Source organism: Oncorhynchus kisutch, linkage group LG30, assembly GCF_002021735.2.
Source record: "Oncorhynchus kisutch isolate 150728-3 linkage group LG30, Okis_V2, whole genome shotgun sequence".
Classification (NCBI taxonomy): Eukaryota; Metazoa; Chordata; class Actinopteri; order Salmoniformes; family Salmonidae; genus Oncorhynchus; species Oncorhynchus kisutch.
In genome coordinates, this window is record NC_034203.2 from 44,625,906 (window position 1) to 44,642,417 (window position 16,512).

General features: G+C 37.7%; 1 protein-coding gene across 1 annotated transcript in view; it reads right to left on the reverse strand.

The window, feature by feature from the left end:
• LOC109880607 (receptor-type tyrosine-protein phosphatase mu-like) overlaps window positions 1-16,512 on the reverse strand; it is a 432,469-nt gene that overhangs the window by 22,626 nt on the left and 393,331 nt on the right. Inside the window, 1 exon segment of the mRNA XM_031810129.1 lies at window positions 16,171-16,207. Coding sequence (XP_031665989.1) covers window positions 16,171-16,207 — 37 coding nt within the window.

Sequence of the window (16,512 nt, forward strand, 5' to 3'; positions counted from 1 at the left end):
ATTACTCATCTCACATGTATATACTGTATTATATACCATCTATTGCATCTTGCCGCTCGGCCATCGCTCATCCATATATTTATATGTACATATTCTCATTCGCCCCTTTAGATTTGTGTGTATTAGGTAGTTGTTGGGGAATTGTTAGATTACATGTTAGATATTACTGCACGGTCGGAACTAGAAGCACAAGCTTTTCGCTACACTCACATTAACATCTGCTAACTATGTGACCATTAACATCTGCTAACTATGTGACCATTAACATCTGCTAACCATGTGACCAATAACATCTACTAACCATGTAACCAATAACATCTGCTAACCATGTGACCAATAACATCTACTAACCATGTGACCATTAACATCTGCTAACCATGTGACCAATAACATCTGCTAACCATGTGACCATTAACATCTGCTAACCATGTGACCATTAACATCTGCTAACCATGTGACCATTAACATCTGCTAACCATGTGACCATTAACATCTGCTAACCATGTGACCATTAACATCTGCTAACCATGTGACCATTAACATCTGCTAACTGTGACCAATAACATCTACTAACCATGTGACCAATAACATCTACTAACCATGTGACCAATAACATCTACTAACCATGTGACCAATAACATCTACTAACCATGTGACCAATAACATCTACTAACCATGTGACCAATAACATCTACTAACCATGTGACCAATAACATCTACTAACCATGTGACCAATAACATCTACTAACCATGTGACCAATAACATCTACTAACCATGTGACCAATAACATCTACTAACCATGTGACCAATAACATCTACTAACCATGTGACCATTAACATCTGCTAACTATGTGACCAATAACATCTACTAACCATGTGACAAATAACATCTACTAACCATGTGACCAATAACATCTACTAACCATGTGACCAATAACATCTACTAACCATGTGACCAATAACATCTGCTAACCATGTGACCAATAACATCTACTAACCATGTGACCAATAACATCTACTAACCATGTGACCAATAACATCTACTAACCATGTGACCAATAACATCTACTAACCATGTGACCAATAACATCTACTAACCATGTGACCAATAACATCTACTAACCATGTGACCAATAACATCTACTAACCATGTGACCAATAACATCTACTAACCATGTGACCAATAACATCTACTAACCATGTGACCAATAACATCTACTAACCATGTGACCATTAACATCTGCTAACTATGTGACCAATAACATCTACTAACCATGTGACAAATAACATCTACTAACCATGTGACCAATAACATCTACTAACCATGTGACCAATAACATCTACTAACCATGTGACCAATAACATCTACTAACCATGTGACCAATAACATCTGCTAACCATGTGACCAATAACATCTACTAACCATGTGACCAATAACATCTGCTAACTATGTGACCAATAACATCTACTAACCATGTGACCAATAACATCTACTAACCATGTGAACATTTGATTTGATTTGTCCTCAGGTATGAAAAGCTTTAAAAGCCTGTTTGTAGATGAAAAGAGAGGTCCCAATGAATGTCACAAGAGACTAACAGTTTATTCTATAACCCATGGGTTATATGTGTAGGCCTACCTATGTTAGGGTTATGTTGTATACAAATGTTGTATACAAAAAATACAGTTGAACATCACACACAATGTATAAACCTATTACACTTGGAGCTGACCATGTCTTGTAGTAAACAGAGAGGTGTCCTGATGATAATGTCTTGTAGTAAACAGAGAGGTGTCCTGATGATAATGTCTTGTAGTAAACAGAGAGGTGTCCTGATGATAATGTCTTGTAATAAACAGAGAGGTGTCCTGATGATAATGTCTTGTAGTAAACAGAGAGATGTCCTGATGATAATGTCTTGTAATAAACCTGATGAGGGTGTGACCTGCATCATGATGACTAAATCTCTAGTGATGAGACTCTGATCGAACGACAGATGTTCACCTGATATCACCTTCACGCACACACCCACCCACCCACCCACCCTCCCTCCCACCCACACACACACACTCGTAAACACACACGAACACAGTCCTCTAATGGATGGCATTGCTGTTTACCACATCTAGAGAAGAGGACAGCGTTACCGCACGTGCCGTCTCGGCTGAAGAGACATATAGATATATACACTGATCAAAAAAATAAAGGGAACACTAAAATAACACATCCTAGATCTGAATGAATGAAATATTCTTATTAAATACTTTTTTCTTTACATAGTTGAATGTGCTGACAACAAAATCACACAAAAATGATCAATGGAAATCAAATTTATCAACCCTTGGAGGTCTGGATTTGGAGTCACACTCAAAATTAAAGTGGAAAACCACACTACAGGCTGATCCAACTTTGATGTAATGTCCTTAAACCAAGTCAAAATGAGGCTCAGTAGTGTGTGTGGCCTCCACGTGCCTGTATGACCTCCCTACAACGCCTGTGCATTCTCCTGATGAGGTGGCGGATGGTCTCCTGAGGGGTCTCCTCCCAAACCTGGACTAAAGCATCCTCCAACTCCTGGACAGTCTGTGGTGCAACTTGGCGTTGGTGGATGGAGCGAGACATGATCTCCCAGATGTGCTCAATTGGATTCAGGTCTGGGGAACGGGCAGGCCAGTCCATAGCATCAATGCCTTCCTCTTGCAGGAACTGCTGACACACTCCAGCCACATGAGGTCTAGAATTGTCTTGCATTAGGAGGAACCCAGGGCCAACCGCACCAGCATATGGTCTCACAAGGGGTCTGAGGATCTCATCTCGGTACCTAATGGCAGTCAGGCTACCTCTGGCGAGCACATGGAGGGCTGTGCGGCCCCCAAAGAAATGCCACCCCACACCATGACTGACCCACCGCCAAACTGGTCATGCTGGAGGATGTTGCAGGCAGCAGAACGTTCTCCACGGCGTCTCCAGACTCTGTCACGTCTGTCACATGTGCTCAGTGTGAACCTGCTTTCATCTGTGAAGAGCACAGGGCGCCAGTGGCGAATTTGCCAATCTTGGTGTTCTCTGGCAAATGCCAAACGTCCTGCACGGTGTTGGGCTGTAAGCACAACCCTCACCTGTGGACGTCGGGCCCTCATACCACCCTCATGGAGTCTGTTTCTGACCATTTGAGCAGACACATGCATATTTGTGGCCTGCTGGAGGTCATTTTGCAGGGCTCTGGCAGTGCTCCTCCTGCTCCTCCTTGCACAAAGGTGGAGGTAGCGGTCCTGCTGCTGGGTTGTTGCCCTCCTACGGCCTCCTCCACGTCTCCTGATGTACTGGCCTGTCTCCTGGTGGCGCCTCCATGCTCTGGACACTACGCTGACAGACACAGCAAACCTTCTTGCCACAGCTCGCATTGATGTTCCATCCTGGATGAGCTGCACTACCTGAGCCACTTGTGTGGGTTGTAGACTCCGTCTCATGCTACCACTAGAGTGAAAGCACCGCCAGCATTCAAAAGTGACCAAAACAATCAGCCAGGAAGCATAGGAACTGAGAAGTGGTCTGTGGTCACCACCTGCAGAACCACTCCTTTATTGGGGGTGTCTTGCTAAATGCCTATAATTTCCACCTGTTGTCTATTCCATTTGCACAACAGCATGTGATATTTATTGTAAATCAGTGTTGCTTCCTAAGTGGACAGTTTGATTTCACAGAAGTGTGATTGACTTGGAGTTACATTGTGTTGTTTAAGTGTTCCCTTTAATATTTTGAGCAGTGTGTATATATAATACATCAGAAGCCATGCTCTTACATGCTTATATAAAGTTATACTGTTGGTTTACTGTAGGTTACCCACGATGCTTAGGAAAAAGTCATGTTGAAAAGATATATCTACAGCGTGTCATTTTATCTCAACCGTGTGCAGTGTCACTGAGTAGAGGAGACAGTCTCTCTCTCTCTCAGCGACATGATCCCTGATCTGATCTGTTTCAATACGCAGAGACATTATCCCTGATCTGACCTGTTTCAATACTCAGAGGCAATATCCCTGATCTGACCTGTTTCAATACGCAGAGACATTATCCCTGATCTGACCTGTTTCAATACTCAGAGGCAATATCCCTGATCTGACCTGTTTCAATACGCAGAGACATTATCCCTGATCTGACCTGTTTCAATACTCAGAGGCAATATCCCTGATCTGACCTGTTTCAATACGCAGAGACATTATCCCTGATCTGACCTGTTTCAATACTCAGAGGCAATATCCCTGATCTGACCTGTTTCAATACGCAGAGACATTATCCCTGATCTGACCTGTTTCAATACTCAGAGTAACGTACTGCTTTGCTATTTTTGTTTTTGAGATGCCTCTTAGCACCCCACACTCCCGCTGACTAGTCCAGAACAGGACAGACGCATGACTGTTGCAGTTTGGAATACGCAGCATAACCAATATCTTTGAGTGTTTGTTCCTGTAACTCCCCCAAGAGCTCTACTTGCTGAGTCGGCCAGGGCAAATGTTTCGTATAGAAAAGGTTATATGTTCATCCATCAATAAAAAGACACAAATATTTATAATTGCTAGAAAACTCAAGAATGTCTTCACCAAAACAGTACCCGGTTTTCTAAAATGCATCTGTGTTTTAGTCTGGTTGATCAGGAGTCTCCATCTTTTACACCAAGTCATTATCTGTGTTTTAGTCTGGTTGATCATGAGTCTCCATCTTTAACACCAAGTCATTATCTGTGTTTTAGTCTGGTTGATCATGAGTCTCTTTTACACCAAGTCATTATCTGTGTTTTAGTCTGGTTGATCATGAGTCTCTTTTACACCAAGTCATTATCTGTGTTTAAGTCTGGTTGATCAGGAGTCTCTTTTACACCAAGTCATTATCTGTGTTTTAGTCTGGTTGATCATGAGTCTCTTTTACACCAAGTCATTATCTGTGTTTAAGTCTGGTTGATCAGGAGTCTCTTTTACACCAAGTCATTATCTGTGTTTTAGTCTGGTTGATCAGGAGTCTCTTTTACACCAAGTCATTATCTGTGTTTTAGTCTGGTTGATCATGAGTCTCTTTTACACCAAGTCATTATCTGTGTTTAAGTCTGGTTGATCATGAGTCTCCATCTTTAACACCAAGTCATTATCTGTGTTTTAGTCTGGTTGAACACGAGTCTCCATCTTTTACACCAAGTCATTATCTGTGTTTAAGTCTGGTTGATCATGAGTCTCCATCTTTTACACCAAGTCATTATCTGTGTTTTAGTCTGGTTGATCATGAATCTCCATCTTTAACACCATGTCATTATCTGTGTTTTAGTCTGGTTGATCATGAGTCTCTTTTACACCAAGTCATTATCTGTGTTTAAGTCTGGTTGATCAGGAGTCTCTTTTACACCAAGTCATTATCTGTGTTTTAGTCTGGTTGATCAGGAGTCTCTTTTACACCAAGTCATTATCTGTGTTTTAGTCTGGTTGATCATGAGTCTCCATCTTTAACACCAAGTCATTATCTGTGTTTTAGTCTGGTTGAACACGAGTCTCCATCTTTTACACCAAGTCATTATCTGTGTTTAAGTCTGGTTGATCATGAGTCTCCATCTTTTACACCAAGTCATTATCTGTGTTTTAGTCTGGTTGATCATGAATCTCCATCTTTAACACCATGTCATTATCTGTGTTTTAGTCTGGTTGATCATGAGTCTCTTTTACACCAAGTCATTATCTGTGTTTTAGTCTGGTTGATCATGAGTCTCTTTTACACCAAGTCATTATCTGTGTTTAAGTCTGGTTGATCAGGAGTCTCTTTTACACCAAGTCATTATCTGTGTTTTAGTCTGGTTGATCAGGAGTCTCTTTTACACCAAGTCATTATCTGTGTTTTAGTCTGGTTGATCATGAGTCTCTTTTACACCAAGTCATTATCTGTGTTTTAGTCTGGTTGATCATGAGTCTCTTTTACACCAAGTCATTATCTGTGTTTAAGTCTGGTTGATCAGGAGTCTCTTTTACACCAAGTCATTATCTGTGTTTTAGTCTGGTTGATCAGGAGTCTCTTTTACACCAAGTCATTATCTGTGTTTTAGTCTGGTTGATCAGGAGTCTCTTTTACACCAAGTCATTATCTGTGTTTTAGTCTGGTTGATCATGAGTCTCTTTTACACCAAGTCATTATCTGTGTTTAAGTCTGGTTGATCATGAGTCTCCATCTTTAACACCAAGTCATTATCTGTGTTTTAGTCTGGTTGAACACGAGTCTCCATCTTTTACACCAAGTCATTATCTGTGTTTTAGTCTGGTTGAACACGAGTCTCCATCTTTTACACCAAGTCATTATCTGTGTTTTAGTCTGGTTGAACACGAGTCTCCATCTTTTACACCAAGTCATTATCTGTGTTTTAGTCTGGTTGAACACGAGTCTCCATCTTTTACACCAAGTCATTATCTGTGTTTAAGTCTGGTTAATCAGGAGTCTCTTTAACACCAAGTCATTATCTGTGTTTTAGTCTAGTTGATCGTGAGTCTCCATCTTTTACACCAACTGACTGCACATAATAACATGTTCTGCAGATCTTGTTCAGTTTCTGACATCAAAATAATATCATCGACATATAAAATGATACTTAGCATTTCATCATCATATCTTGCCCAAATATTTAACATTTTAATTTATTTTGCCAAATCATTTAGAAACAAAACAAACAAAGTCTGTGATGAGGCGTCTCTTCGTTTTACACCCGAGGGTGTGGGAAACCAATCTGTACGAAATACATTAACACGCACACAAGCAATTGTTACTTTTGTAAAGAGACTGGAATGCGTGATGAACATTTCCCATCAACCCCCTGTCTTTAACAAACTATAGGCTAAAATATCCCTATTTACAAAATCAAAAGCATTCTGGAAATCAAAAGTAGGCTTCTCTTCGTGTAAATCTAATTCAGATGATTGTACAAACCGAGAAGAAATGATCTGTACAGACTCTGAATGTACCGAAACCATTCTGTTCTTCCTCCAGAATCTGTTGGTCCTCCAAAACGGTCATCATTGTTGAGGATGGACGAACGTCATTTATAAACCATACATAAACGCATCTATATTTCAGTGGCTCTCAAGTCATTGAAAGATTTGGGAATGGGATTCATAATAGATTTACACCAAGTGTATGGCAGTATACTGTACTCAATCACTATAGACTCATACCAACTGGAGGGCAGTATACTGGACTCAATCACTATAGACTTATACCAAGTGTATGGCAGTATACTGTACTCAATCACTATAGACTCATACCAAGTGGAGGGCAGTATACTGGACTCAATCACTATAGACTTATACCAAGTGTATGGCAGTATACTGTACTCAATCACTATAGACTTATACCAAGTGTATGGCAGTATACTGTACTCAATCACTATAGACTCATACCAAGTGGAGGGCAGTATACTGGACTCAATCACTATAGACTTATACCAAGTGTATGGCAGTATATTGTACTCAATCACTATAGACTTATACCAAGTGTATGGCAGTATACTGGACTCAATCACTATAGACTTATACCAAGTGTATGGCAGTATACTGTACTCAATCACTATAGACTTATACCAAGTGTATGGCAGTATACTGTACTCAATCACTATAGACTTATACCAAGTGGACAGCAGTACACTATACTACTTTACTATAGACTTATACAAAGTGTACGGCAGTACACTATACTACTTTACTATAGACTTATACCAAGTGTATGGCAGTACACTATACTACTTTACTATAGACTTATACCAAGTGTATGGCAGTACACTATACTACTTTACTATAGACTATACCAAGTGTATGGCAGTACACTATACTACTTTACTATAGACTTATACCAAGTGTATGGCAGTACACTATACTACTTTACTATAGACTTATACCAAGTGTATGGCAGTACACTATACTACTTTACTATAGACTTATACCAAGTGTATGGCAGTATACTATACTACTTTACTATAGACTTATACCAAGTGTATGGCAGTACACTATACTACTTTACTATAGACTTATACCAAGTGTATGGCAGTATACTATACTACTTTACTATAGACTTATACCAAGTGTATGGCAGTACACTATACTACTTTACTATAGACTTATACCAAGTGTATAGCAGTACACTATACTACTTTACTATAGACTTATACCAAGTGTATGGCAGTACACTATACTACTTTACTATAGACTTATACCAAGTGTATGGCAGTATACTATACTACTTTACTATAGACTTATACCAAGTGTATGGCAGTATACTATACTACTTTACTATAGACTTATACCAAGTGTATGGCAGTACACTATACTACTTTACTATAGACTTATACCAAGTGTATGGCAGTACACTATACTACTTTACTATAGACTTATACCAAGTGTATGGCAGTACACTATACTACTTTACTATAGACTTATACCAAGTGTATGGCAGTACACTATACTACTTTACTATAGACTTATACCAAGTGTATGGCAGTACACTATACTACTTTACTATAGACTTATACCAAGTGTATGGCAGTACACTATACTACTTTACTATAGACTTATACCAAGTGTATGGCAGTACACTATACTACTTTACTATAGACTTATACCAAGTGTATGGCAGTATACTATACTACTTTACTATAGACTTATACCAAGTGTATGGCAGTACACTATACTACTTTACTATAGACTATACCAAGTGTATGGCAGTACACTATACTACTTTACTATAGACTTATACCAAGTGTATGGCAGTACACTATACTACTTTACTATAGACTTATACCAAGTGTATGGCAGTACACTATACTACTTTACTATAGACTTATACCAAGTGTATGGCAGTACACTATACTACTTTACTATAGACTTATACCAAGTGTATGGCAGTACACTATACTACTTTACTATAGACTTATACCAAGTGTATGGCAGTATACTATACTACTTTACTATAGACTTATACCAAGTGTATGGCAGTACACTATACTACTTTACTATAGACTTATACCAAGTGTATGGCAGTACACTATACTACTTTACTATAGACTTATACCAAGTGTATGGCAGTATACTATACTACTTTACTATAGACTTATACCAAGTGTATGGCAGTACACTATACTACTTTACTATAGACTTATACCAAGTGTATAGCAGTACACTATACTACTTTACTATAGACTTATACCAAGTGTATGGCAGTACACTATACTACTTTACTATAGACTTATACCAAGTGTATGGCAGTATACTATACTACTTTACTATAGACTTATACCAAGTGTATGGCAGTATACTATACTACTTTACTATAGACTTATACCAAGTGTATGGCAGTACACTATACTACTTTACTATAGACTTATACCAAGTGTATGGCAGTACACTATACTACTTTACTATAGACTTATACCAAGTGTATGGCAGTACACTATACTACTTTACTATAGACTTATACCAAGTGTATGGCAGTACACTATACTACTTTACTATAGACTTATACCAAGTGTATGGCAGTACACTATACTACTTTACTATAGACTTATACCAAGTGTATGGCAGTACACTATACTACTTTACTATAGACTTATACCAAGTGTATGGCAGTACACTATACTACTTTACTATAGACTTATACCAAGTGTATGGCAGTACACTATACTACTTTACTATAGACTTATACCAAGTGTATGGCAGTACACTATACTACTTTACTATAGACTTATACCAAGTGTATGGCAGTATACTATACTACTTTACTATAGACTTATACCAAGTGTATGGCAGTACACTATACTACTTTACTATAGACTTATACCAAGTGTATGGCAGTACACTATACTACTTTACTATAGACTTATACCAAGTGTATGGCAGTACACTATACTACTTTACTATAGACTTATACCAAGTGTATGGCAGTACACTATACTACTTTACTATAGACTTATACCAAGTGTATGGCAGTACACTATACACTTTACTATAGACTTATACCAAGTGTATGGCAGTACACTATACTACTTTACTATAGACTTATACCAAGTGTATGGCAGTACACTATACTACTTTACTATAGACTTATACCAAGTGTATGGCAGTACACTATACTACTTTACTATAGACTTATACCAAGTGTATGGCAGTACACTATACTACTTTACTATAGACTTATACCAAGTGTATGGCAGTATACTATACTACTTTACTATAGACTTATACCAGTGTATGGCAGTACACTATACTACTTTACTATAGACGTATACCAAGTGTATGGCAGTATACTATACTACTTTACTATAGACTTATACCAAGTGTATGGCAGTACACAATACTACTTACTATAGACTTATACCAAGTGTATGGCAGTATACTATACTACTTTACTATAGACTTATACCAAGTGTATGGCAGTACACTATACTACTTTACTATAGACTTATACCAAGTGTATGGCAGTACACTATACTACTTTACTATAGACTTATACCAAGTGTATGGCAGTACACTATACTACTTTACTATAGACTTATACCAAGTGTATGGCAGTACACTATACTACTTTACTATAGACTTATACCAAGTGTATGGCAGTACACTATACTACTTTACTATAGACTTATACCAAGTGTATGGCAGTACACTATACTACTTTACTATAGACTTATACCAAGTGTATGGCAGTACACTATACTACTTTACTATAGACTTATACCAAGTGTATGGCAGTACACTATACTACTTTACTATAGACTTATACCAAGTGTATGGCAGTACACTATACTACTTTACTATAGACTTGTACCAAGTGTATGGCAGTACACTATACTACTTTACTATAGACTTGTACCAAGTGTATGGCAGTACACTATACTACTTTACTATAGACTTATACCAAGTGTATGGCAGTACACTATACTACTTTACTATAGACTTATACCAAGTGTATGGCAGTACACTATACTACTTTACTATAGACTTATACCAAGTGTATGGCAGTACACTATACTACTTTACTATAGACTTATACCAAGTGTATGGCAGTACACTATACTACTTTACTATAGACTTATACCAAGTGTATGGCAGTACACTATACTACTTTACTATAGACTTATACCAAGTGTATGGCAGTATACTGGACTCATTCACTATAGACTTATACCAAGTGTATGGCAGTACACTATACTACTTTACTATAGACTTATACCAAGTGTATGGCAGTATACTATACTACTTTACTATAGACTTATACCAAGTGTATGGCAGTACACTATACTACTTTACTATAGACTTATACCAAGTGTATGGCAGTACACAATACTACTTTACTATAGACTTATACCAAGTGTATGGCAGTATACTATACTACTTTACTATAGACTTATACCAAGTGTATGGCAGTACACTATACTACTTTACTATAGACTTATACCAAGTGTATGGCAGTACACTATACTACTTTACTATAGACTTATACCAAGTGTATGGCAGTATACTGGACTCATTCACTATAGACTTATACCAAGTGTATGGCAGTACACTATACTACTTTACTATAGACTTATACCAAGTGTATGGCAGTATACTATACTACTTTACTATAGACTTATACCAAGTGTATGGCAGTACACTATACTACTTTACTATAGACTTATACCAAGTGTATGGCAGTACACAATACTACTTTACTATAGACTTATACCAAGTGTATGGCAGTATACTATACTACTTTACTATAGACTTATACCAAGTGTATGGCAGTACACTATACTACTTTACTATAGACTTATACCAAGTGTATGGCAGTACACTATACTACTTTACTATAGACTTATACCAAGTGTATGGCAGTACACTATACTACTTTACTATAGACTTATACCAAGTGTATGGCAGTATACTATACTACTTTACTATAGACTTATACCAAGTGTATGGCAGTACACTATACTACTTTACTATAGACTTATACCAAGTGTATGGCAGTACACTATACTACTTTACTATAGACTTATACCAAGTGTATGGCAGTACACTATACTACTTTACTATAGACTTATACCAAGTGTATGGCAGTACACTATACTACTTTACTATAGACTTATACCAAGTGTATGGCAGTACACTATACTACTTTACTATAGACTTATACCAAGTGTATGGCAGTATACTATACTACTTTACTATAGACTTATACCAAGTGTATGGCAGTATACTATACTACTTTACTATAGACTTATACCAAGTGTATGGCAGTACACTATACTACTTTACTATAGACTTATACCAAGTGTATGGCAGTATACTATACTACTTTACTATAGACTTATACCAAGTGTATGGCAGTATACTATACTACTTTACTATAGACTTATACCAAGTGTATGGCAGTACACTATACTACTTTACTATAGACTTATACCGAGTGTATGGCAGTACACTATACTACTTTACTATAGACTTATACCGAGTGTATGGCAGTACACAATACTACTTTACTATAGACTTATACCGAGTGTATGGCAGTACACTATACTACTTTACTATAGACTTATACCAAGTGTATGGCAGTCACTATACTACTTTACTATAGACTTATACCAAGTGTATAGCAGTACACTATACTACTTTACTATAGACTTATACCAAGTGTATGGCAGTACACTATACTACTTTACTATAGACTTATACCAAGTGTATGGCAGTATACTATACTACTTTACTATAGACTTATACCAAGTGTATGGCAGTATACTATACTACTTACTATAGACTTATACCAAGTGTATGGCAGTACACTATACTACTTTACTATAGACTTATACCAAGTGTATGGCAGTACACTATACTACTTTACTATAGACTTATACCAAGTGTATGGCAGTACACTATACTACTTTACTATAGACTTATACCAAGTGTATGGCAGTACACTATACTACTTTACTATAGACTTATACCAAGTGTATGGCAGTACACTATACTACTTTACTATAGACTTATACCAAGTGTATGGCAGTACACTATACTACTTTACTATAGACTTATACCAAGTGTATGGCAGTACACTATACTACTTTACTATAGACTTATACCAAGTGTATGGCAGTACACTATACTACTTTACTATAGACTTATACCAAGTGTATGGCAGTACACTATACTACTTTACTATAGACTTATACCAAGTGTATGGCAGTACACTATACTACTTTACTATAGACTTATACCAAGTGTATGGCAGTATACTATACTACTTTACTATAGACTTATACCAAGTGTATGGCAGTACACTATACTACTTTACTATAGACTTATACCAAGTGTATGGCAGTACACTATACTACTTTACTATAGACTTATACCAAGTGTATGGCAGTACACTATACTACTTTACTATAGACTTATACCAAGTGTATGGCAGTATACTATACTACTTTACTATAGACTTATACCAAGTGTATGGCAGTACACTATACTACTTTACTATAGACTTATACCAAGTGTATGGCAGTACACTATACTACTTTACTATAGACTTATACCAAGTGTATGGCAGTACACTATACACTTACTATAGACTTATACCAGGTGTATGGCAGTACACTATACTACTTTACTATAGACTTATACCAAGTGTATGGCAGTACACTATACTACTTTACTATAGACTTATACCAAGTGTATGGCAGTATACTATACTACTTTACTATAGACTTATACCAAGTGTATGGCAGTACACTATACTACTTTACTATAGACTTATACCAAGTGTATGGCAGTACACTATACTACTTTACTATAGACTTATACCAAGTGTATGGCAGTATACTATACTACTTTACTATAGACTTATACCAAGTGTATGGCAGTATACTGGACTCAAAAACACACGAGGAGCAAATCATATAAGACGTCAAGTAATTTAGTGAATTTTAAATCCTCATTAGGCAGTTAATCAATACCAAACGCTTTCCCATTTTGTGCAGCTTCAATCACCTTCGTAACTTCTATCACATTTAACTCCTCCTTAAGTTACCTTCTTACCTCATTTAAATACGGGTTAACATATTTAAGAGGGTTCTAACGTAGTGTTTTCCAGTTTAGTTCTCAGGGAACATATGTCTTTATAAAATTCTTCCTCAAAAAATGCCACATTTTCGTTGTATAAAGTGTGTGTATGATTTGGGTATATTGTGTGTATAATGTGTGTATATAATGTGTGTATAATGGGTGTATATTGTGTGTATATTGTGTGTATAATGTGAATATAATGTGTGTATATTGAGTGTATATTGTGTGTACAATGTGTGTATATGTGTGTATATTGAGTTAAAGTATGTTAATTGAGGGGGTGAAGGGTTCTACCATGTTAATTAAGGGGGTGGAGGGTTCTACCATGTTAATTGAGGGGGTGGAGGGTTATACCATGTTAATTGAGGGGGTGGAGGGTTCTACCATGTTAATTGAAGAGGTGGAGGGTTCTACCATGTTAATTGAGGGGGTGAAGGGTTCTACCATGTTAATTGAGGAGGTGAAGGGTTCTACCATGTTAATTGAGGGGGTGAAGGGTTATACCATGTTAATTGAGGGGGTGGAGGGTTCTACCATGTTAATTGAGGGGGTGGAGGGTTCTACTGTGTTAATGTTATGTTATAGAAGAGAGGACCAGAACAGTAGTCTAATGTTATAGAAGAGAGGACCAGAACAGTAGTCTAATGTTATAGAAGAGAGGACCAGAACAGTAGTCTAATGTTATAGAAGAGAGGACCAGAACAGTAGTCTGATGTTATAGAAGAGAGGACCAGAACAGTAGTCTGTTATAGAAGAGAGGACCAGAACAGTAGTCTGATGTTATAGAAGAGAGGACCAGAACAGTAGTCTGTTATAGAAGAGAGGACCAGAACAGTAGTCTGTTATAGAAGAGAGGACCAGAACAGTCATGTTTGGGAAAGATTAGGAGAAGTGTTAAAAGAGCCTGATAGCAGAGTGGTGTTGTGTGTGATGATTGTGAGGCGCTATACACATTTTGACTGAGGAACAGGAGTGGAGCAATAGGATTTATTTCTTTCAGCATCTTGAGAGACTGTGAATGTGCAGTTAGGGACCGTATTTAAAGGTGTTGTCTTTATCAACATCATAACAGCTGGCAATATTTCAACCACATAAAATATACTTCCAAGCTGAACTGAAATCTTATCAGAAACATGTTGGGTCGTTTTCACAGCTTTCTATTTCCTTACAACCAGTCAAACTGATTTTTCTCCCCGGTCCCTAAACCTCTTTGCTCTGTGAAAGAAGCAGTGATGACAGAGAAAACGTGACCGATATCAACTAGATGGAAACATTCATTCTATCATTTATGACATTATTCTGGAGAGCAGGGGTTTCTTCAGTCTTCTGGGGCAACATATAATGACAGTAGAGAAGCTGTATGTATCTAATTAGAGACAAGTTGACTAACAAATAGTTAACCAAAAGGTTGCATATTATAAGCAGAAACAAAGCTGATCTGGATCAGACAGAAAATTCCTGCACTCCACACAAATCATTCAGCCTCCTCTGACTGATGTTTATAGCACATTTTCTACATTAGTGGTTCGGGACTCAGATTATTACAGGCAGGTGACTTGCAGATGGGTTATTAGCAAACAAACACCCGTTCACCATGAGCACACGACACTTACCTGACAGTGTGTGTGTGTGTGTCTGTGTGTGTGTGTGTGTGTGTGTGTGTGTCTGTGTCTGTGTCTGTGTCTGTGTCTGTCTGTCTGTCTGTCTGTCTGTCTGTCTGTCTGTCTGTCTGTCTGTCTGTCTGTCTGTCTGTCTGTCTGTCTGTCTGTCTGTCTGTCTGTGTCTGTGTGTGTGTGTGTGTGTGTGTGTGTGTGTGTGTGTGTGTGTGTGTGTGTGTGTGTGTGTGTGTGTGTGTGTGAATGTAGGCAAGGCTCTTCAAGGAACATGTAGATATATATATATATACAAGATGTTGAAAAGTGAGAGAGATGTCTGAGCACACCTGAATACAGCCTCACTTTAAAACAAGACAGACAGCCTTAACAAATCAATCCACCCATCCACACACATACGGAAGCACGCGGGCTCACACACATAGTTCATAGTATCCCATCTTACCTTGGGTAGCGATGTAATGGTTCGGCCTGTGATAGCCCTGAAAAACAAAGACGTCAGAGAGAATATTAGAATGCCAAGAGGTTCTCATCGTCATTCGTTCAGAAGTGGTGACATGTTTGTCAAGAGTCCTGTTGTTGTTCAGTCAGAGGAGACTATATGCAACGAACACAAGACACACACACACACACACACACACTTAAGCACGAACACACAGACACCCCGCCAAACATCTATCTAGATAACAAGCTTCCAAAGTGTTGATCCCCAGATATAGCAAACTACACTGATCTCCACAATAGAGCTGCTAGTCCCAGGGATTACGTTAATCTAAAATAATCCTGA